Raw genomic sequence first — 23,948 nt, 5'->3', positions numbered from 1 at the left:
CTTGCAGCCTCCCAGGTTTTGCAGAGAGGAAGGGGGGCAGAACCTCTTATCCCTGGCTTGGGGATCCCCCTGCAGGAGCTGAACAGGCTCCCCATGGACCCGCCCCACTTCTCCCCAGAAAAGGCAGAAAAGAGAGAAAACTCACCAGGTCCCTGAAGGGAAACTGAGGCAGCTCCTGCAGAGGAGACGAAAACCACCTTCCCCCTCTTGCAGGGAGGAAGCTGGGAAAGTGGGAGGGGCTTTTGCTAGGGAGGACCTCGTCCCCCCCTTTATTTCCTGTCCTCTCTAGGAATATTACTCTCAGTTGCTTTTAACCTTTGCAAGGTGGAGCAAACCAAGCTCACATTTCTCTCTCTGAGGAGCCACGCGAATTGCAGAAAGAAACCTGAATCAGGCAGGGGAGCTCAGTTGGTAGAACACGAGTCCCTTGGATCTCAGGGTCTTGGGTTCGAGGCCCAGGTTGGGCAAGAGATTCCTGCGCTGCCGCGGGTTGGGCTAGATGACTCTGGGGGTCCCTAAGCAGGATGCCTCCCTGGCCCCCCGTGGCTGGCCTTCTGCGCTGCTCCTTGGAGCCCTTGCAAAGCGGAGCCCCCCAGGCCCCCTTCTCTCTCTTCTTGGGGGACCCTCCTGGCTGCCCCGCCCCCTGGGGACTCCCCCCCCCCATCTCCCCAAGACAACCTAAGCAGAAGAGAAAGAGACTCACCGGATCCCAGAAGGAGCTGAGACAACAGCCCCCCTCCTCCTCCTCGCAGGAAGGGATGGGGGAGAACCTCCTCCCTTGATTTCCGGTCCTCTCTAGGAATCCAGCTCAGCTCGTTTTAACCCTTGGCTATCCGGAGGCACCCAGCTCCCCCCTCTCTCCCTCTGCAAAGCCGGAGCCCCGGGCATGGGCTGCACTCGGAGGGGGGGGGCCTTATTTGGGGGACCCTGAGCTGCTCCCTCCCTCGGAAACAGGAGCAGGTCCTGCAAGGACATCCTCCTGGCCGGCCTTTTCCTCGCCCCCAGCCTGGCTCTCATTTTGATGCCAGCAGCACCTTGAAAGGACCGAGACCTGAACTCTGAGGCCAAACACGGCCTTAAAACCCCACCAGCCTCTTCCCAACCCCATTTCCTTCGGCGTTTCTCTCTTAGTTTTTTCTTCCTAATACAGTGGTACCTCTGGTTAAGAACTTAATCCGTTCTGGAGGTCTGTTCGTAACCTGAGGTGCCACTAACATAGCTAATGGGGCCTCCCGCTGCCGCCCTGCGATTTCTGTTCTGATCCTGAGGTAAAGTTCTTAACCCGAGGTACTACTTCTACATTAGTGGAGTCTGTAAGCTGAAGTGTTTGTAACCTGAGGTGTTTGTAACCCGAGGTCTGACTGTAAAGCATTTTCCTTTTAATATTTCCTGTTTTCCCAAATAAAGACAACCCTTCTTGTGATATGTGGAAGCTCAAGATAAACTTACATAAAACTTTTTGTATCACCATGTAGAAATGCCAGGACACTCTTCCACTTGCTTCAAGAAAGGTTACAGGTCATGGGATGCGTGGCTTCATGTGGATAGCGACTCCTCTGAAATTACCTTGCGGTGTCCCAGAGTGCCCAGGTCATTTGGGTCTCATATGTCTCACTTTGCAACCAGGCCTTCCATGGGACTGTTGACATTTCAATCCCATATCTGACTACCCTGGTACCAAAAGATGTGGAAACCTCTGAGGAGATATGTGAGTTCTCACACGGATGCTAGCTCAACTCCTCCCTCTTTCTCTAAATATCTCCTGCCCTTCTAGGGTCAGATAAGGCTGGAAGAGGTAGGCAAGGTACACATCACAGCTTTACACAGTGCAGGGGGGTGGCATGGGGATTACAAAATGCAGGCATACAAAAATCATGCCTAATACATTCTATCAAAATGGTTAAATGCAATAAGTACTAGGACACTTCGAACAGAATCAAAATCTATAATATAAATATCTATAATATCTTATATTCAATCAACTGTCACAAATTTTACCCCAAGTCCTTCCTAGGAAAGCTCAGCGTGGACAGCCATCTCATCAGTGTCGCCAAATCACTCTTATCCCTCACCCCAGGCATGACACGAAGAAAATATTCAATGAATGAATAGATCTTTATTTGCATCACCCCCCGGGCATACCAATAGAGCAACAATAGGATATACAAAGAATAAAAATAAAAAGTCCGTTATATAAAATGCATTCTAGGGTTTTGAGTTAATAGTCAAATAGTGGATCTTATTCTAATTGTCCCAGCGTTGCAACCCAATTCAAATTGCAACCTTTGCTGTCTCCTCCTCATTTTGATCTGCCAAGAGAAAGGAAACTCTAAGATGGTATTAAACACCTTGGCCAAGGACTTGCAAATCACAGTTCTTGGGTACGTTGTAGAAATAGCTATGGGGCACCAGATGTGGCAAAGAACCCAACTGCAATTCTCACCTCATACAAACTAAGGGCTCCTAAAATTAAATCTGTATACAGCCACTACTATAATTTGCCCCCAATGTGAGTTCTTTGATGGGAAGCGAGGCGGGCCCTGTGACTGAAGCTCTTTCCACATTCTTGGCACTAAAATAGTTTTCTCTTGCTGTGAATTCTTTGATGGCTCGTGAGTTTCGCCTTCTCAATGAATCTCTTTCCACATTCCAAGCACTGATAGGGTTTCTCCCCTGTATGAATTTTGTGATGGGTTGTGAGATGGGCACTCTGGGTGAATTTCTTTCCACATTCCAAGCACTGATATGGCTTCTCCCCTGTATGAATTCTTTGATGGACACTGAGAAGGCCTCTTTGAATGAAGCTCTTTCCACATTCAAAACACTGATATGGCTTCTCCCCTGTATGACTTCTCTGATGGGAAGTGAAACTTCTTTTCCAAGTGAAACTCTTTCCACATTCCAAGCACTGGTAGGGTTTCTCTCCTGAATGAATCCTCTGATGGACAGTGAGCTGGCGTCTGTCAATGAAACCCCTTCCACATTCCAAGCACTGGTAGGGTTTTTCCCCTTTATGAATTCTCTCATGGGAAGTAAAATTGTTCTTTTTTCTGAAGCTCTTGCCACACTCTTGGCACTGATAGGGTTTCTCCCCTGTATGACTTCTCTGATGGGAAGTTAAACTGCGCTTTTTTCTGAAGCCTTTGCCACATTCCAAGCACTGATAGGGTTTCTCCCCTGTATGAATTCTGTGATGGATTGTGAGATGGGCGCTTTGGGTGAATTTCTTTCCACATTCCAAGCACTGATATGGCTTCTCCCCTGTATGAATTCTTTGATGGACATTGAGCTGGCTTTGGTGACTGAAGCTCTTTCCACATTCCAAGCACTGATAGGGTGTCTCTCCGGTATGAATTCTCTGATGGACAGTGAGCTGGCCTCTTCGAAAGAAGCTCTTTCCACATTCCAAGCACTGATATGGCTTCTCCCCTGTATGAATTCTTTGATGGACAGTGAGCTGGCTTTGGTGACGGAAGCTCTTTCCACATTCCAAGCACTGATAGGGTGTCTCTCCGGTATGAATTCTCTGATGGACAGTGAGCTGGCTTCTTCGAAGGAACCTCTTGCCACACTCCAAGCACTGATATGGTTTCTCCCCTTTATGAATTCTCTGATGGGAATTCAAACTGCCCTTTTGACTGAAGCTCTTTCCACACTCTTGGCACTGATAGGGTTTCTCCCCTGTATGAATTCTCTGATGGACAGTTAGATTGTTTCTCTCCATGAAGCTCTTTCCACATGCCAAACACTGATAGGGTTCTCCCCCTATATGTATTCTCTGATGGACAGTGAGCTGGCTTCTTCGAAAGAAGCTCTTTCCACACTCCAAGCACTGATAGGGTTTCTCCCCTGTATGAATTCTCTGATGGGAATTTAAACTGCCCTTTTGAGTGAAGCTCTTTCCACACTCCTGGCACTGATAGGGTTTCTCCCCTGTATGAATTATCTGGTGGACAGTGAGCTTGTTTCTCTCCCTGAAGCTCTTTCCACATTCCAAGCAGTGATAAGGTTTCTCACCTGTATGAATTCTCTGATGGGAAGTGAGACTTATTTTCCAAGTGAAAGTCTTTCCACATTGCAAGCAGTGATATGGTTTCCCCCCGGAATGAAGTATGTGATGGGAAGTGAGCTGGGTGCTCTGACTGAAGCTCTTTCCACATTCAAAGCATCGATAAGGTTTCTCCCTCGAATGAATCCTCTGATGGACAGTGAGCTGGTGTCTGTCAATGAATCTCTTTCCACATTCCAAGCAGTGATAAGGTTTCTCCCCTGTATGAATTCTCTGATGGGTAGTTAAACTGCCCTTTTGACTGAAGCTCTTTCCACACTCGTGGCACTGATAAGGTTTCTCCCCTGTATGAATTCTCTGATGGACAAGGATCTGGCTTTTTATTCTGAACCTCTTTCCACATTCCAAGCACTGATAGGCTTTCTTCTCAAGGGGAGTTCTTTGATTTGAAGTGGAATGGGAGCTCTGACTGAATCTCCCTCTGCACTCTGAATATGGATATGACTTCTCCACTCTGTGGCTTTTGTCGTGGTCTCCCTCCTTCTTCAGCTCCAGTTCATCACCACCTGCAACTGAGAGAGAAATGGATTGCAGCCTCAGGAAGTAATGGAGCCCCAAATAATGAAGCAGTGCTAATTAATGCTTGTGACCCCAGAAGAACTAAGGGGATTTTGATTTGAGGTCTTCCTGCAGGGTTCACTGCCTGAGATTCAAAAAGCCTGGTTATTTTCTGGGATGGATTTTGTTTGGCCCAATTATGGGATCTGTGCCATCTCCAACGTCACTCGTCTCTTAAGTCAACTAATGACAGAAAGAAGCAAGAACAGAAACAAAAAATCTGACAGAAGCTACTTGAACTTCCTGAATCCCTTGGAAGCCTACATTTAAGAAGGCCTTGTGCATTTTAGAGGAGCCTGGGAAAAATACGGAGGGGTGTCTGATCTCCCCCAGAGGCTCTTCAGCTGAGCTCCTTTCCCCCTGCTCAGCATCCTGCGCCTCTGGTGGCCCTGGCCCTATGAGGGGAAGGAGAGGGGTCAGCCTTCCTCCTCCTCCTCCTCCTCCTCCTCCTCCTCTACATCTGGCCAGATGGTTCCCAGCCCTGCTGGAGTCATGGCTGCTTTCCTGAGGCCCTTCCTGTGCTGCTGCCCCTGGTGAAAAGGCCCTGATGGGAGGCTGTGGGGCTGCAGACAGGCCAGCCCTTCAACAGCAAAAGGGGAGCCATCTTGGAGGGGAATAGGCATGATGATGATGATGATAATGATAGTAATAATTTTATTATTTATCATTTATTATTATTATTAAACACATTATTATTATTTAACACATCTGTCTGTGTTTCATGCTTTGAAAAGGCAGAACTGGAGGAAGAATATTCACAGGGAAAACAGTCAATACTCCTCCATCCAATGTTTTCTGTGGGAGTGTTCGAATCCTTGGGGCTGTGGGTGGTGCTGTTGAGCTTCATCGAAAAACCAGAGGACCCACCCATAGAGATATGTCTCAAATTTCAAAGGAGACAGGATGATCCAAGAGGAAGCCTTACCGAGAGAGTCCAAGATCCCACGATTCTCCTCTGTGACTTCCTTGTGCAGAGCTCTCTGGTCAGGATCCAGCAACGCCCACTCCTCGGCTGTGAAATGGACAGCTACATCTTCAAAGCACAATGGACCCTAAAAGAAAAAGGTTGTCCTCTTAGAAAACATCAAGGTGAAGAACGCCACCTATGAAGAACTTCCCAGACCCGCTGAAAGAGGCGGTTATTAAACCGCTTCTTAAAAAACCATCTTTAGATGCGGCCACGATGGCCAATTATCGCCCAGTCTCAAACCTTCCATTCTTGGGTAAGGTGATTGAGCGAGTGGTTGCTGAACAACTCCAGGCACGCCTGGAAGAAGCGGAGCATTTGGATCCCTTCCAGTCGGGATTCAGGCCTCATCACGGGACTGAAACTGCCTTGGTCGCACTGGTTGATGATCTCCGGCGGGCTAGGGACAAAGGTGAGAGCTGTTTCCTAGTTCTGCTGGATCTCTCAGCAGCGTTTGATACCATCGACCATGACATCCTTCTGGACCGTCTTGAGGGGCTGGGAGCTGGGGGCACTGTCATACAGTGGTTCCGCTCCTTCCTCCTGGGCCGTGTTCAGAAAGTGGTGGTGGGGGATGTGTGTTCAGACCCCTGGGCTCTCACTTGTGGGGTGCCTCAGCGTTCTGTCCTCTCCGCCATGCTTTTCAACATCTACATGCAGCCGCTGGGAGGGATCATCAGGAGGTTTGGGCTGGGTGTTCATCAGTATGCAGATGATACCCAGCTCTACCTCTCTTCTAAATCAGAACCAGTGAAGGCGGTGAAGGTCCTGTGTGAGTGTCTGGAAGCGGTTGGAGGATGGATGGCGGCTAACAGATTGAGGTTGAATCCTGACAAGACAGAAGTACTGTTTTTGGGGGACAGGAGGCGGGCAGGTGTGGAGGATTCCCTGGTCCTGAATGGGGTAACTGTGCCCCTGAAGGACCAGGTGCGCAGCCTGGGAGTCATTTTGGACTCACAGCTGTCCATAGAGGCACAGGCCAAATCTGTATCCAGGGCAGCTGTTTACCAGCTCCATCTGGTACGTAGGCTGAGACCCTATCTGCCTGCAGACTGTCTCGCCAGAGTGGTACATGCTCTGGTTATCTCCCGCTTGGACTACTGCAATGCGCTCTACGTGGGGCTACCTTTGAAGGTGACCCGGAAACTACAACTAATCCAGAATGCGGCAGCTAGACTGGTGACTGGGAGCGGCCGCTGAGACCATATAACACCGGTCTTGAAAGACCTACATTGGCTCCCAGTACGTTTCCGAGCACAATTCAAAGTGTTGGTGCTGACCTTTAAAGCCCTAAATGGCCTCGGTCCAGTATATCTGAAGGAGCGTCTCCTCCCCCATCGTTCTGCCCGGACACTGAGGTCCAGCTCCGAGGGCATTCTGGCGGTTCCCTCACTGTGAGAGGCCAAGTTACAGGGAACCAGGCAGAGGGCCTTTTCGGTAGTGGCGCCCGCCCTGTGGAATGCCCTCCCATCAGATGTCAAAGCGATAAACAACTACCTGACATTCAGAAGACATCTGAAGGCAGCCCTGTTCAGGGAAGTTTTTAATATGTGACATTTCAGTGTATTTTTCATCTCTGTTGGAAGCCGCCCAGAGTGGCTGGGGAAACCCAGCCAGATGGGTGGGGTACAAATAATAAATTATTATTATTATTATTATTATTATTATTATTCTAAGAAAAACAGAACAAGGGCCTAAACTTAGACCCTATGAAGAGATAAAAAGTTCATTCACTGGTTGGTTGCAATATCACCAGGTGAATGATTTGTTAAAAGAGGATAAAAAGAACCTAGGTTTTGAAGATAAAAAATCGAAATTTAACATAGAGATAATAGAAGGTAAAAAAAAAAATATTGTCCAGAATCTATGATATGTTACTAGAGTGGCATACAAAAGACGAGGAGGTGAAGGAGGCGATGATTAAACGGGCAATTGACTTTGGCTATAATATTGACTTTGAAAGGTGGTCGGAATTGTGGAATAGCAATATAAAGTTTACGGCCTGTATGACACTGAGAGAGAATGTTTGGAAGATGCTATACAGATGGTACCATACACCGGTGAAATTGGCCAAAATGTATAGATTAAAGGATAAGAAATGCTGGAAATGTGGTGAGGTGGAGGGTGACCTCTACCATATGTGGTGGACATGAAAAAGGCGAAAGGCTTTTGGGAATCAATCTACAATGAGCTCAAAAAAATATTTAAATATACCTTTCCCAAAAGACCTGAAGCCTTTTTGCTGGGAATGATGGGTAAAGAAATCAAAAAAGAAGACAGGACGAGATTTCTTTATGCCACCACGGCAGCAAGAATTATGTGGGCACAATACTGGAAAGTGGAAACCATTCCCAGCATAAATGATTGGCAGATTAAAATGGTAAAATATGCTGGACTTGATAGACTAACAGGCAGAATACGAGATCAAGATGAACAGAAATTCCAGAAAAATTGGAGTAAATATTGGAATTATATTGGAACAAATTCATAAAGTGAACTGGCAGGGTTAGAACAATTCCACCCCCTTCTACTCGCCGGCCACGGCAAGGAGCGGACTCTGTCAGAGAGGTCGAGAGCACCTCGGGACATCGAGCCTCCTCTCCCGGAGGATATCCATCCGCACCGAAACTGGACTTACTCTACGCCCCCACGAGCTCTAAAGAAACCCACTGGCGCAAGTAATCTTCTAACCCCGCCAGAGGAAAGAGAGCTTTTAGCCACCTTTGGCGACCTCCCACCGAGGGAACAACAAGAAATAATTGATAGACTAGAAGTACTTAATCATCAGCTCATACATGTCCAGAAGAACGGAAAAGTCCTGCTCACTTCTCAGGATAATCCTGCCAGCTCTTCGGAGCCGTGTTTTAAGGAAGCAGGAAGTCTTCCTTACCTTAGTCCAGTTCCTAAACCCATGCCTCCCCCACTTGAGGGCAAAGCCCACCGATGCTTGGCAGACCCAGGTTTTGTCTCACAAGTAGGCCCCTCATCTCTACTCTTGATAAATTTTGACTCGCCCTCCAAGAGTTCCCCGCTGAAGAGTGTAGCCCAGAGTTCCTTCCACCAAAACAATTCCTTACCAACTAATCCATCAATGCCGGAACTGGAGTCCTCATATTCCCCTGAGCGGCATAGACCCGACATACAAACGGTACCAGTACGCCAAGCATCCCCAGTATCTTCGCTAGCATCAGGCCAGGGGAGTGCTCCACCTACATCAAAAAATGGCCCGGATTTGATTGAAGACCCGGCCGGACATATAAATCAAATGGTTTCATCGGCGATCTTTAGACCTCGCGGTGGGGCAGTCTCAGCAAATTCTGTGGAGTTTCCCACTGAAGTGTCCGCCCTTGGGTCAGCCAGCAGGAGACCCGTCCTGTTACACCAGTCAGAACACCTCACTACCAACTTCAAGACTAGGTACCCTCAGCAGGTGCCAGCCATGCAAAGTAAAATAACTGACTTTTTTGTGGGGTCTGCCCTGCCCCCTAAGGACACACATCTCTCCCTGAAATGACAGCGAATTGGACACAACAGGAACTCCCCCCTATCAGTCCTCAGCTGGAACATTGCGGGCTGGAGGGGAAAAAAACTTGATCCAGAATTCTTGGAGTATATTAACCTGTTTCATATCATCTTGTTCCAAGAATCGTGGGAAGTAGAGAAAATTGTCCTAAATGGCTTTGAGCTTCTAGAACTCCCTGCCTGCCCCTCCCTGAAAGGAGGCCGCCCTAAAGGTGGCCTAATAATAGGCATCTCCCTCAACCTACATTCTAAACTTACCCTAGTACAGGCCTTGCCTCCTTACGCCCTTACCGGGCTGATTGCGGGGGAAAAGATCTCACTTCTAGTTACAAATGTCTACTTGCCACCTGGGGGTTCTTCCCCCTAACTTGGCTCTAAATGGGGCTCGCTAGAAGAGCATCTGCTCTCATGCTATGTTAAGTTTCCTAATACCCCGGCAATAATAGGTGGCGATTTTAACGCCCGCACAGCAGCAAACTGGGACTCGCTGACCAAAGCCAAATGGTGGGTTACTCCAAACCTTGATAATTATGATCTGGAACATATCATGAGGAGAACTTCTAAAGACCACAGAGCAAATGAGGCTGGAGTACTCCTCTATCAAATGGCCATCCGCTTAAATCTGGTCCCCTTAAATGGCACATGTCTCCCTGACATTCCTGGGGATTTTACCCACCTGAGCGTTAAATCAAACAGCGTCCTCGATTACCTGTTGGTCTCCAGGGATCTACTTAAGTGCATTTCCACCTTTAAGATCGAGAATATACAATCTAGTGATCATCTTCCCCTTGTAGCCAAGCTCTCCCTGAACTGGCAGTCGGAGGCTCATAGACATGCGACCCAGATGGTAACCAACGAATCTCTCCAAGTAAGAGGAATCAAATGGTCGGAGACCCAGGCTCAACGGTACCAGGAATTCTTTCAAAAAGTAATCCTCGGGCCCCATCCCAACATAGGCTCTGCCTCAGACAAGCATAGCATAGTGCTGAAATGCTTCCACCATCATACGACTGATCTTATGTCCTTCTTCAGGTTACCACCCAAAATATTAAATCGAAATGAATATACTTACGGTGCCCCCTGGTATAATTCTCAGTGTAAACAAGCAAGACAGCGCCTCCGTGCTATATATAATGTATATAAGACCTCCGATGCAGCTACTCTGCCAGCTAGTTATGCACAAGCCAAGCTAGTTTACAAACGCACGCAGAAAATTGCCAAACGTGAGTGGCAACAAAATCGCTGGCAGGCTTTGATTATTGCTTCAAAATCACACAGATCCAGGGAATTCTGGTCTTTGATCAACAGAAGGGTGAGGAAATACCCAAGGGCAGTCATCCCTGCACCGACATGGGAATTGTTCCTGAAGAAATGCTTCTCACAGGCAGATGCTCCCTCCGACCACCTGACGCATCTGTTTACCCACCTACCTATTTGGCCTTCCACCGATCCTGACGAAATAGCCAAGCTAATAGCTCAGCTGAAACCGGGTAAAGCCCCAGGGCCCGATCTGATCCCTGCTGAAGCCATTAAACTACACCCAAAATGGTGGGCTGGCATCTTGGCCAAAACCTTCGATGCAATCAACGCTTCTGGCCTCATCCCCAAAATATGGAAGGAGGCCATTATAGTACCAATTCATAAAAAAGGTTCTCCAATGGAGCCGGAAAACTACCGTAACATCAGCCTCCTTTCGATCATAGGGAAAATTTATGCCAGCTTTTTGCTGACTAAACTACTGCGATGGGTAGATGAGACTAATCAGATTGGCCACGAACAAGCAGGGTTCAGAATTAAACGCTCTACAACCGATCATGCGATAGTTCTTTACCATCTGGCACGAAAGTACTCCTCTCCCCCCCGGGGCTACCTCTGTGCTGCCTTCTTAGACCTAAAGGCAGCCTTTGACAGCGTTCCTAGAAATATTCTATGGGAGAAACTTGCGAAACAGGGCATTGATAGAAGACTCCTATGGCTTATAAGTCAGCTCCATGAAGGTACCCTTGCTTGAGTGAGACTTACTCCTGCGGGCGACCTCACAAATTCGATACCAATAAACAAGGGAGTGCGCCAAGGATGTATATTGGCTCCCTGTCTATTCAACCTATTCATCAGCGACATGCGAGCATCCCTAGTTAAATCATCTCCAAGTACACACGCGCCTAGACTTGCGGACTACCGCTGCCCACTCCTTTTATATGCGGACGACGCGGTAATTCTATCTTATACACGTGTTGGACTAACCAGAGCTTTGAAAATCTTTGCCACGTATTGTCAACTCAACCAATTAACCATCAACCATGCTAAATCCAAGATTCTGATTTTCTCCAGAAGCCGAAGATTATACGAATGGAAGCTTGGTGGAGCAAAAATAGAGCAAGTCCTAAAATTTCAATACCTAGGAGTTATTTTTCAACACAATTTGGGGTGGAAAGCTCAAATTCAACACCTACTTAACAAGGCCAAAACTCTGTCATATGTGCTCCTCCGATTCTTTTTTTCGGATGGAGCTTTGCATGTTCCCTCGGCCCTAAAGGTGTTCAAGGCAAAAGTGGTTGCCGTGCTTGCTTATGCTGCCCCGCTTTGGGCCGTGATGACAGATCTTGCTCTTCTTGAGACACTGCAAAATCAATTCCTGCGTCGGCTCCTAATGCTCCCCCTGTGCGTAAGCAACGCAGCCATGCGACTAGAACTGAAGATCGCATCCTTAGAAACTTGCCTGTGGAAGCAAGTCTTCAATTATTGGTTATCATTGTGGCATAGATTACCAAACCACTACCTTGTCCAATGCTTATGGCGAGATGAATTCTCTAGCCTTTGGTCTAGTAGAATTCATGCCAAACTCCTGAGTTATGGAATCTCTCCTTCAGATTCCCTAAAACTAGACCAAATTACTGCTCAAAGACTGATCCGCCAAAGACTGGATGACATCGATCTACAGCGAAATTATATGCTGGGGGGAGGTGTTTGTTCGCCCCAGAACATTGGTATCACTTTAACTTACTGCGTTCCATCATACCTCTCCTCCCTTTCGACTGTTGCCCATAGACTGGCCTTCACCAAAGCGAGGTTCAACGTTTTTCCCTCCAACGTCCTGAGACATAGATTCTCAAAGGGCCAAGCCCCCGCCACGTGCGAATGTGATAAGGAGACGCCGGAGTCGCTCCAGCACATTATGTTCACTTGCCCCCTGTTCAATGTGCCACGGGCAAATTTGTTGGGATCAATCATACAGAAACTAGAGGGTACCCCACCAAAATTCCACCTTGCCCAAATCTTGCAGGATAAGGATACTCATACGACCCTGAATGTGGCAAGGTTCCTGGTCGCTGTCCTTACCCAAAAGCGACGCCAAGGAGCACTACAAGCTAACTAAGGCGTAGTATGCCATTCTATTTTATAGTATTTTATTGTTATTGTGGTGTTTTAGCGGCTGTTTTTTTTTTTCCCCCCACGTGCACAAGCTGTTATTTATGTGTTGTTTTTACCTGTATGGGCCTATGGCCGTAATAAATATTGTTTGTTTGTTTGTTTGGTTAGAACAATTCTATCAGCGAGTTAATTTAAGACTTAAAGATTAAAAATCAAGTACGTAACAGAGGAAAATATTTGATGCTTACCAAAAGGGTGGAAGGGAGTCTAGGGCTCGGTTGAGCCCAAAACATTTAGGTTTGGTTTTTTTGTTTTCTTTTTTCTCTCCTTTTTCTTTTTTTTTCCTCTTTCTTTTTTTTCCTTTTTGACGATTTCATTTTACTTTATTCTTTTTTATATATATAGTTGGGAGAAAGGAAATGTTAGCCTATGTACCCATATTGTTATGACCTTTTGTGTATTTTTCCTTTTGATGTATATCTGTTTATGCAAAACTTGAATAAAAATGTATTTAAAAAAAAAGAAAGAAAGAAAACATCAAGGTGAACAGTTACACTTTGCTCTGTTGTCTTCTGCCTCTTAACTGATGTTATGTTTCAATGGGATTCTTTTTCTGCACATTTCATTCTGGACACATCCCCATTTGCCACATGGAAGGATCCCCTTCCTTCTTTCCCTGTGTGCTGTTCTTGCCAGGTGGGGAGGACCCTCCTGATGCCCTATAGACAACTTCAAGGTGCACAGGGGGGCAATGACAGGGGGAAAGCCCCATTGTGCGACTGATGGGGTGAATCCTGGCCACTGTTTGGTGTGGTGTGTAAAGTGCTTAGAAGCCTATTTTAGCATTCAACCCTTCTTTCCTTGGCCGTTCCTCCCACTTTTCCTCTGTGTCCAACCCGTCCATGACATCCTCTCTCCCCACATGGCTCCTTCCTCCTACCTGCTCTGCTTCCACAGGGGCAGCTTCCCCTTCGCCCCCAAGAATAGATGGACAAACAGGTCTTGCTGGCATCGTTCGGTCTCCTACGAGAGAAAAAGGTAAGTGCATGCTTCACTCAGAAGGAAAACTACAAGTGGGCCTTCCAAAAAGTAAGAGTAGCCAAGTAAATGTGGACATTAGTAACCATTTCACATATTAGAAGAAGAAGAGGAAGAGTTTGGATTTGATATCCCGCCTTTCACTCCCTTTAAGAAGTCTCAAAGCGGCTCACATTCTCCTTTCCCTTCCTCCCCCACAACAAACATTCTGTGAGGCGAGTGGGGCTGAGAGACTTCAGAGAAGTGTGACTGGCCCGAGGTCACCCAGCAGCTGCAGGTGGAGGAGCGGGGAAGCGAACCCGGTTCCCCAGATTACGAGACTACCGCTCTTAACCACTACACCACACTGGCTCTCATATTAGTTGTGCAAAAATACATCTCCCCTCCTCTGGGCTCTTGGCCCCCTGTGACCCCCACCAAAAAATGTTTCAAAAACATTTCAAAAACAACATAGGTTTCAAAAACATAGTTTCAAAACAACATAGTTTCAAAACAACATAGTTTCAAAAACAACATAATGTGATAAAATGGGGGAGAAATAACTCCTTCCTCTTTACCCAGTGGCCTTACTCTGGAGTCCAACGGAGTTCTATCTATCTCAGAGGAATCCAGACCCATTTCTGGAAACTGATCCTTCCCCTGCAAGAGCAACAAGCAATCAAAAGAATTAGATTGGAACTCGAATGGCAAAGGACACAAACACTTTAGGGGTATCAGATATCATCCTTTTCAAAAAAAGGATGGGCAAATTAGTAGAGAATTGGGGCATACTCTCCCTCATGTTCGGAGCCCCTTGGAAGTATCCAGAGGAAAGTCTCTCTCACCTGCAGCTCTGCCTGCTTTCTCTCCTCTGTCTGACTCAGGAGGAAACCTTCGGCCAGGGCCACTGCCTGGGAACTGGTCTCTGCTCCACATTCTCTCACCCATCTCTCCATCTCTGGTGGAAGGACAGCCAGGAACTGCTCCAAGATCACCAGGTCCAGCATCTCAGCTTTCGGGTGGGTTTCTGGTTTCAGCCACTGACGGCAAAGGTGGTAAAGTTCGCTGCAAACCTCTCGGGGTCCTTTGGCCTCTTGGTAGCAAAGCCGCCCAAGCTGGTGGCTCTGCACATCTGAGTGGAGGGTGTCCTCCTCACCCAGGATCCTTTGGACAGAATTTCCCCAGATTCCTCCATGGCTAAGAGTTTGGATGGAATGGCCTCCTCCTGCTTCAGGCCCAGCTGAGTCTTGCTCATCCATCTCTGTTCTCAGGACACCTCTAAGAAATCGAAAGAAGTCCCTACGTTTTCTGCCAAATTCGGCCTGTCCTAATGAGAGGTTTTAGCAAATCCTAAAAAGCAAATATATTTTTCTGATATACCAGTAAATCTGATACACAGTCAGGTAAATAAAAATATTCCCTGGACAAGCATGGATAAGTCTTGCTAGGAACCAGGGCTGCACTGCACCACAACTCAGACTGAGCTTTCTTTAACAAATAAAGGAAGGAAGGAAGGGAGGAAGGAGGAAGAATGGATGAGTAAGTCATCTGGACACAAGGCAATAGTAGGGGTCCCTCCCACCCCCAAATGTCAGGGCACATTTCTTTCCTGATTCTGCCTCCTGTTCCAGCACTTGCAATCTCCCACATTCTCAAGACTCTTTATTCTGAGGGCCAGATCTTTACCTGGCCACCCACCTGAGGACCAGAGCTACACCTGGCCAAAGAACAGGTGGGTGGGACCAAATAACCTGTGGGGGGGGGGGGCAAAGGACATTGTTAAAAAAAGAGAGATATAGGATTTGCCTTCTTTCTGTGACTGTAATAATTTTATAGTCTGCCTAATATTGTGATTTACTGTTTTCATCCGCCATGGGAATTCTGGATGAACATAAAGTAACTGATTATGATGATTGGGGGGGGGGGGAGCTCGTCACAGGAGGAGGGTAGACCCCTAGTCCTCCTCACCAGCCAGAATCATCCCTACCTCTTGGCCTCCCTCATCTGAATCTCCTGCCTCTGGATCTAGATTGCTCTCTGCCACAGATTCCCCTCGCTCACTCAGCCCAGTTACCTCTTCAGACACCTCTTCGTCCCTCTGACCACTCTTCATTGCCCCCAAACCCCTCCCCTGGCCCAGAGCCGCCTTCCCTTGCGGGCTCCCCAGCTGGTTCCCCTCACCATTCCTCAGTACCTACCCAGTCCATGCAGCTCCCTCCTCCCTCCCTTTATTCTGTTATCTCCAGGTTGGGCTGTGCTAACCTTTTGGGTGAAGACAGGCCAGCCTCCTGTTCTGACTGAGGCCAACCTGGGGCCTCTTCTGGGAAGCCCACCAGCAGGGCTGGAGCCCAGGGATAACTCTCTCCCCCTGCACTTCCCAGCAGCTGGCATTCAGAAGCATGGCTGCCTCCAACTGTGGGGCCAGGAGCCACCACTAGCCCTCTGCTCCTCCCTGAATTCGCCTCATTCTCTTCTCAAGCCGTCTGGCTTGGTGGCCATCTCTTCCTCCTGTGGATGGTAGTTCCATGGGTCTAAGTGTGCATTGTGACAAGGAAGGACTTTATTTATCACAGAGCCCAAGATTTTATTCCTACCTCCAAATGTGTCCATCTGGCTGCCACCTGCGTTAATGAACGTGACTGTTTCCTCAATCCCATCGGGGTTCCTTTGCATGCCCTTTTCTTCCTGACTCAGTGACACCTCCCCACCCCCGCCTCAAAGGAGCTAGCCGCATCTTGATGCAAAGGAAGAAGAGAGTTGCAGACCTCCTGCTACTTGCAGCCTCCCAGGTTTTGCAGAGAGGAAGGGGGACAGAACCACCTATCCCTGACTTGGGGATCCCCTTGCAGGAGATGAGCAGGCTCCCCATGGACCCGCCCCACATCTCCCCAGTGCACCCTAAGGCAGAAAAGAGAGGAAACTCACCAGGTCCCAGAAGGGAAACTGAGGCAGCTCCTGCAGAGGAGACGAAAGCCACCTTCCCCCTCTTGCAGGGAGGAAGCTGGGAAAGTGGGAAAGGCTATTTTGGGATGTTTTGCTCGGGAGGACCGCATCCCCACTTATTTCCAGTCCTCTCTAGGAATGCATCTCAGTGCCTTTTAACCCTTGCAAGGTGGAGCAAACCAAGCTCACATTCGCTCTCTCTCTCTCCCTGAGGAGCCCAGGAGGAGCCACGCGAATTGCAGAAAGAAATCTGAATAAGGCAGTTGGTAGTGGACTCACTACCATTTTGGACTCACAGCTGTCCATGGAGGCACAGGTCAAATCTGTATCCAGGGCAGCTGTTTACCAGCTCCATCTGGTACGTAGGCTGAGACCCTATCTGCCTGCGGACTGTCTCGCCAGAGTGGTACATGCTCTGGTTATCTCCCGCTTGGACTACTGCAATGCGCTCTACGTGGGGCTACCTTTGAAGGTGACCCGGAAACTACAACTAATCCAGAATGCGGCAGCTAGACTGGTAACTGGGGGCGGCCGCTGAGACCATATAACACCGGTCTTGAAAGACCTACATTGGCTCCCAGTACGTTTCCGAGCACAATTCAAAGTGTTGGTGCTGACCTTTAAAGCCCTAAATGGCCTCGGTCCAGTATATCTGAAGGAGCGTCTCCTCCCCCATCGTTCTGCCCGGACACTGAGGTCCAGCTCCGAGGGCCTTCTGGCGGTTCCCTCACTGCGAGAGGCCAAGTTGCAGGGAACCAGGCAGAGGGCCTTCTCGGTGGTGGCGCCCGCCCTGTGGAATGCCCTCCCATCGGATGTCAAGGCGATGGACAACTACCTGACATTCAGAAGACATCTGAAGGCAGCCCTGTTCAGGGAAATTTTTAATATGTGACATTTTACTGTATTTTTTATCTCTGTTGGAAGCCGCCCAGAGTGGCTGGGGAAACCCAGCCAGATGGGCGGGGTACAAATAATAAATTATTATTATTATTATTATTATTAGTGTTATTGGGAAAAACCTGCGGCAGTAGAACACGAGTCCCTTGGATCTCAGGGTCTTGGGTTCGAGGCCCAGGTTGGGCAAGAGATTCCTGCGCTGCCGCGGGTTGGGCTAGATGACTCTGGGGGTCCCTAAGCAGGATGCCTCCCTGGCCCTCGTGGCTGGCCTTCTGCGCTGTTCCTTGGAGCCCTTGCAAAGCGGAGCCCCCCAGGCCCCCTTCTCTCTCTTCTTGGGGGACCCTCCTGGCTGCCCCGCCCCCTGGGGACTCCCCCCCCCCCCATCTCCCCAAGACAACCTAAGCAGAAGGCAAAGGAGACTCACCGGATCCCAGAAGGAGCTGAGACAACAGCCCCCCTCCTCCTCCTTGCAGGAAGGGATGGGGGAGAACCTCCTCCCTTGATTTCCGGTCCTCTCTAGGAATCCAGCTCAGCTCGTTTTAACCCTTGGCTATCCGGAGGCACCCAGCTCCCCCCTCTCTCCCTCTGCAAAGCCGGAGCCCCGGGCATGGCCTGCACCCGGAGGGGGGGGGGCTTATTTGGGGGACCCTGAGCTGCTCCCTCCCTCGGAAACAGGAGCAGGAGGAGCACGAAAACTTAATTCGTTCTGGAGGTCTGTTCGTAACCTGAGGTGCCACTTTAGCTAACGGGCCTCCCGCTGCCGCCGTGCAATTTCTAATCTCACCCTGAGGTAAATTACTTAACCTGAGGTACTACTTCCACGTTAGCGGAGTCTGTAACCTGAGGTGTTTGTAACCCAAGGCACCACTGTTAAGCATTTTCCTTTTAATATTTCCTATTTTCCCAAATCAAGAAAACCCTTCTTGTGATATGTGGAAGCTCTAGATAAACTTACATACAGTGGTACCTCGGGTTAAGTACGTAATTCGTTCTGGAGGTCCGTTCTTAACCTGAAGCACCACTTTATCTAATGGGGCTTCCTGCTCCTGCCACGCCGCCGGAGCATGATTTCTGTTCTCATCCTGAAGCAAAGTTCTTAACCCGAGGTACTATTTCTGGGTTAGCGGAGTCTGTAACCTGAAGCGTATGTAACCTGAGGTACCACTGTATAACTATTTGTATCACTATGTAGAACTAAAATCCGTTAGACATTCGAAAACTGAGGCGCAAAAGAAAAAATGGAAAAACACGCAGCGGAAGCTGTTCAGCGTCCAAGGCGCGTTCGAAAACAGAAGCAATTACTTCCAGGTTTTCGACATTTGAAAACCGAAACATTCAGGTTCAAAGATGCTAAAAAACCGAGGTTCCGCTGTATATCAAATAAGCTTTATTTGTTTAGTATCCCTTAGATGTCACTACCTTTCTTCCCTCGCCTCACAATCAGTGACGGAAATGAGGATGGGAACTTTGTACCTGGGATGCAACATTTTATTGAAACAATGCCATGAGATTCTATTCCCTCTTAAACGCATTTCTGCCCTTAGCTCTTCCCTTCATCTTCTTCCTTCCATCTTTGAAGGGATACCCTGGAGTACCCTAAAGGAAACAAACTTCTCCTTCTCTTGCTCCCAACACCCTTTGGCATAAGATGAATCAAGAACTCTGCTTCCTCCTGGATACAATTCTTTCCTCTTGGCATATGCCCATTGTGAATGATCGGAGAACAGCAGAAAGGGAATCCTTGACTTAAGCTTCTCCCAGAAGAAAGGAAAATATAAAGTATGTGAATTGCTCGTGTGATCAGAATTTGCTTCTATATCACCAGTTCGTGACTCAGTGGAGGGAATACCTGAAACAAAAACTCAGAGCCAAGAGAATGAGAGCAATCTCAGCATCCTGCAGGGAGCTGGTTTATTCAAACTATTGCAATAGGACAGCTTGGCTAACCAGTTGTTCAGCAGAACGGCTAGTTCGAAAAGACTGCCAGGAGGCATGTTAGAAGAAAGATTATATACACAGCACACAAAGACTCATAAAATGCCAGGACACTCTTCCACTTGCATCAAGAAAAGTTACAGGTCATGGGATGCGTGTCTTCATGTGGGTATCGACTCCTCTGAAAATACCTTGCTGTGCCCCAGGGTGCCCAGGTCATTTGGGTCTCTTATGTCTCACTTTGACACAATGCCCCTGGCAACCAGGACTTCCATGGGACTGTTGACATTCCAATCCCATATCTTACTTCCCTGGTACCAAAAGATGTCAAAGACCTTTGAGGAGATATGTGAGTTCTCACACGGATGCTAGCTCAACTTCTCCCTCTTTCTCCAAATATCACCTGCCCTTCTAGGGTTAGATAAGTCTGGAAGCGGTAGGCAATGTACACATCACAGCTTTACACAGTGCAGGGGGGTGGCATGGGGATTACAAAATGCAGGCATACAAAAATCATGCCTAATACATTCTATCGAAAAGGTTAAATGCAATAAGTACTAGGACACTTCGAACAGAATCAAAATCTATAATATCTAATATTCAATCAACTATCACAATTTTTACCCCAAGTCCTTCCTAGGAAAGCTCAGCGTGGACAGCCATCTCATCAGTGTCACCAAATCACTCCTATCCCTCACCCCAGGCATGATGTGAAGAAAGTATTCAATGAATGAATGAATATTTATTTGCGTCAGCCCCAATGAATGAATGAATATTTATTTGCTGTCTCCTGCTCATCTTGATCTGCCAAGAGAAAGGAATACCTTCAACTCTGAAGAAGGTATTAAACACCTTGGCCAAGTCACAGTTCTGGGTAGGTAGTAGAAATAGCTATGGGGCACCAGATGTGGCAAAGAACCCAACTGCAATTCTCACCTCATACAAACTAAGGGCTCCTAAAATTAAATCTGTATACAGCCACTACTATAATTTGCCCCCAATGTGAGTTCTTTGATGGGAAGCGAGGCGGGCCCTGTGACTGAAGCTCTTCCCACATTCTTGGCACTAAAATAGTTTTCTCTTGCTGTGAATTCTTTGATGCATCCTGAGTTTCGCCTTAACAATAAATCTCTTTCCACATTCCAAGCACTGATAGGGTTTCTCCCCTGTATGAATTTTGTGATGGGTTGTGAGATGGGCGCTCTGGGTGAATTTCTTTCCACATTCCAAGCACTGATATAGCTTCTCCCCAGTATGAATTCTTTGATGGACACGGAGAAGGCCTCTTTGAATGAAGCTCTTTCCACATTCGAAACACTGATATGGCTTCTCCCCTGTATGACTTCTCTGATGGGAAATGAAACTTGTTTTCCAAGTAAAACTCTTTCCACATTCCAAGCACTGATAGGGTTTCTCCCCTGTATGAATTCTGTGATGGACAGTGAGCTGGCTTTGGTGACTGAAGCTCTTTCCACATTCCAAGCACTGATAGGGTGTCTCTCCGGTATGAATTCTCTGATGGACAGTGAGCTGGCCTCTTCGAAGGAAGCTCTTTCCACATTCCAAGCACTGATATGGCTTCTCCCCTGTATGAATTCTTTGATGGACATTGAGCTGGCTTTGGTGACTGAAGCTCTTTCCACATTCCAAGCACTGATAGGGTGTCTCTCCGGTATGAATTCTCTGATGGACAGTGAGCTGGCCTCTTCGAAGGAAGCTCTTTCCACATTCCAAGCACTGATATGGCTTCTCCCCTGTATGAATTCTCTGATGGACAGTGAGCTGGCCTCTTCGAAAGAAGCTCTTGCCACATTCCAAGCACTGATATGGCTTCTCCCCTGTATGAATTCTGTGATGGACAGTGAGCAGGCCTTGGTGACTGAAGCTCTTTCCACATTCCAAGCACTGATAGGGTGTCTCTCCGGTATGAATTCTTTGATGGACAGTGAGCTGGCTTCTTCGAAGGAAGCTCTTTCCACATTCCAAGCACTGATATGGTTTTTCCCCTGTATGAATTCTCTGATGGGAATTTAAACTGCCCTTTTGATTGAAGCTCTTTCCACACTCTTGGCACTGATAGGGTTTCTCCCCTGTATGAATTCTCTGGTGGACAGTGAGCTTGCTTCTCTCGCTGAAGCTCTTTCCACATTCCAGGCACTGATAGGGTTCTCCCCCTGTATGAATTCTCTGGTGGACAGTGAGCTTGCTTCTCTCGCTGAAGCTCTTTCCACATTCCAAGCACTGATATGGCTTCTCCCCTGTATGAATTCTTTGATGGACAGTGAGCAGGCCTTGGTGACTGAAGCTCTTTCCACATTCCGAGCACTGATAGGGTGTCTCTCCGGTATGAATTCTCTGATGGACAGTGAGCTGGCTTCTTCGAAGGAAGCTCTTTCCACATTCCAAGCACTGATATGGTTTTTCCCCTGTATGAATTCTCTGATGGGAATTTAAACTGCCCTTTTGACTGAAGCTCTTTCCACACTCTTGGCACTGATAGGGTTTCTCCCCTGTATGAATTCTCTGGTGGACAGTGAGCTTGCTTCTCTCGCTGAAGCTCTTTCCACATTCCAAGCACTGATAGGGTTCTCCCCCTGTATGAATTCTCTGGTGGACAGTGAGCTTGCTTCTCTCGCTGAAGCTCTTTCCACATTCCAAGCACTGATAGGGTTTCTCCCCTGTATGAATTCTCTGGTGGACAGTGAGCTTGCTTCTCTCGCTGAAGCTCTTTCCACATTCCAAGCACTGATAGGGTTTCTCCCCTGTATGAATTCTCTGGTGGACAGTGAGCTTGCTTCTCTCGCTGAAGCTCTTTCCACATTCCAAGCACTGATAGGGTTCTCCCCCTGTATGAATTCTCTGATGGACAGTGAGCTGGCTTCTTCGAAAGAAGCTCTTTCCACACTCTTGGCACTGATAGGGTTTCTCCCCTCTATGAATTCTCTGATGGACAGTTAGATTGTTTCTCTCGCTAAAGCTCTTGCCACATTCCGAACATTGATAGGCTTCTCTCCCTATATGAATTCTCTGGTGGACAGTGAGCTTGCTTCTCTCGCTGAAGCTCTTTCCACACTCCAAGCACTGATAGGGTTTCTCCCCTGTATGAATTCTCTGATGGGAATTTAAACTGCCCTTTTGAGTGAAGCTCTTTCCACACTCTTGGCACTGATAGGGTTTCTCGCCTGTATGAATTATCTGATGGACAGTGAGCTTGTTTCTCTCCCTGAAGCTCTTTCCACATTCCAAGCAGTGATAAGGTTTCTCACCTGTATGAATTCTCTGATGGGAAGTGAGACTTATTTTCCAAGTGAAAGTCTTTCCACATTGCAAGCAGTGATATGGTTTCCCCCCGGAATGAAGTATGTGATGGGAAGTGAGTTGCGTGCTCTGACTGAAGCTCTTTCCACATTCAAAGCATCGATAAGGTTTCTCCCTCGAATGAATCCTCTGATGGACAGTGAGCTGGCGTCTGTCAATGAATCTCTTTCCACATTCCAAGCAGTGATAAGGTTTCTCCCCTGTATGAATTCTCTGATGGGTAGTTAAACTGCCCTTTTGACTGAAGCTCTTTCCACACTCTTGGCACTGATAGGGTTTCTCCCCTGTATGAATTCTCTGGTGGACAGTGAGCTTGTTTCTATGTCTGAAGCTCTTTCCACATTCTAAGCACTGATAGGGTTTCTTCTCAATGGGAGTTCTTTGATTTGAAGTGGAATGGGAGCTCTGACTGAAGCTCTCTCTGCACTCTGAATATGGATATGACTTCTCCACTCTGTGGCTTTTGTCGTGGTCTCCCTCGTTCTTCAGCTCCAATTCATCACCACCTGCAACTGAGAGAGAAACAGATTGGAGCCTCAGGAAGCAATGGAGCCCCCAATTATGAAGAAGTGCTAATTAATGTTTGTGACCCACAACTGAGCGGAGTTAGATTTGAGGTCTTCCTACAGGGTTCACTGCCTGAAAGCCTGGGTATTTTCTGGGATGGATTTTGTTTGGCCCAATTATGGGATCTGTGCCATCTCCAATGTCACTCGTCTCTTAAGTCAACTAATGACAGAAAGAAGCAAGAACAGAAACAAAAAATCTGACAGAAGCTACTTGAACTTCCTGAATCCCTTAGAAGCCTACATTTAAGAAGGCCTTCTGCATTTTAGAGAAGCCTGGGAAAAATACGGTGGGGTGTCTGATCTCCCCCAGAGGCTCTTCAGCTGAGCTCCTTTCCCCCTGCTCAGCATCCTGCGCCTCTGGCAGCGCTAGCCCTATGAGGGGAAGGAGAGGGGTCTGCCTTCCTCCTCCTCCTCTACATCTGGCCACATTGTTCACTGCCCTGCTGGAGTCATGGCTGCTTTCCTGAGGCCCTTTCTGTGCTGCTGCCCATGGAGAAGGGGCCCTGATGGGAGGCTGTGGGGCTGCAGACAGGCCAGCCCTTCAAGAACAAAAGGGGAGCCATCTTGGAGGGGGATAGGCATGATGATGATGATGATGATGATAATGATAATGATAGTAATAATTTTATCATTTATTACCCGTCCATCTGTCTGTGTTTCATGTTTGGAAAAGACCGAACAGAAGGAAGAATATTCACAGGGAAAACAGTCAATACTCTTCCATCCAATGTTTTCTGTGGGAGTGTTAGAATCCCAGGGGCTGTGGGTGCTGCTGTTGAGT

The 23,948-nt window shown here is 47.8% G+C and overlaps 3 protein-coding genes across 20 annotated transcripts in view; all 3 read right to left on the bottom strand.

The window, feature by feature from the left end:
• The window catches only part of LOC309345776 (uncharacterized protein), a 23,051-nt gene extending 6,399 nt beyond the window's left edge, over positions 1-16,652 (bottom strand). For 2 of the 7 annotated variants that reach the window (XM_081869155.1, XM_081869157.1), the window contains exons 1-2: positions 16,554-16,652; positions 146-256 (exon numbers count right to left, since the gene is read on the bottom strand). The gene's annotated coding sequence lies outside the window, so the exon portion shown is untranslated. The other 5 variants (XM_081869154.1, XM_081869160.1, XM_081869156.1 and 2 more) reach the window with 5 other exon arrangements.
• The window catches only part of LOC309345645 (uncharacterized protein), a 26,573-nt gene continuing 4,721 nt past the window's right edge, over positions 2,097-23,948 (bottom strand). Inside the window, exons 1-7 of one of the 3 annotated variants that reach the window (XM_081868889.1) lie at positions 17,770-17,914; positions 14,351-14,855; positions 14,084-14,165; positions 13,429-13,511; positions 5,553-5,679; positions 4,401-4,581; positions 2,097-3,980 (exon numbers count right to left, since the gene is read on the bottom strand). In XM_081868889.1, the coding sequence (XP_081725015.1) occupies positions 2,573-3,980; positions 4,401-4,581; positions 5,553-5,679; positions 13,429-13,511; positions 14,084-14,165; positions 14,351-14,764 (2,295 nt within the window). In that variant the 5' untranslated portion in view covers positions 14,765-14,855; positions 17,770-17,914 and the 3' untranslated portion in view covers positions 2,097-2,572. Of the gene's footprint in view, positions 3,981-4,400; positions 4,582-5,552; positions 5,680-13,428; positions 13,512-14,083; positions 14,166-14,350; positions 14,856-16,430; positions 16,524-17,769; positions 17,915-23,948 lie in introns of those variants that run through there. The other 2 variants (XM_081868887.1, XM_081868888.1) reach the window with 2 other exon arrangements.
• Positions 20,262-23,948, bottom strand: part of LOC309345573 (uncharacterized protein) — a 19,291-nt gene continuing 15,604 nt past the window's right edge. For 8 of the 10 annotated variants that reach the window (XM_081868690.1, XM_081868688.1, XM_081868689.1 and 5 more), the window contains one exon: positions 20,262-23,110. In XM_081868690.1, coding sequence (XP_081724816.1) covers positions 20,346-23,110 — 2,765 coding nt within the window. In that variant the 3' untranslated portion in view covers positions 20,262-20,345. The remainder of the gene's footprint in view (positions 23,111-23,948) is intronic. The other 2 variants (XM_081868692.1, XM_081868691.1) reach the window with 1 other exon arrangement.

Source organism: Podarcis erhardii, assembly GCF_964252035.2.
Source record: "Podarcis erhardii genome assembly, chromosome: 7".
Lineage (NCBI taxonomy): Eukaryota > Metazoa > Chordata > Lepidosauria > Squamata > Lacertidae > Podarcis > Podarcis erhardii.
Note: the sequence above shows the minus strand (reverse complement) of the source record. Positions and strands in the feature narration are given on the sequence as shown.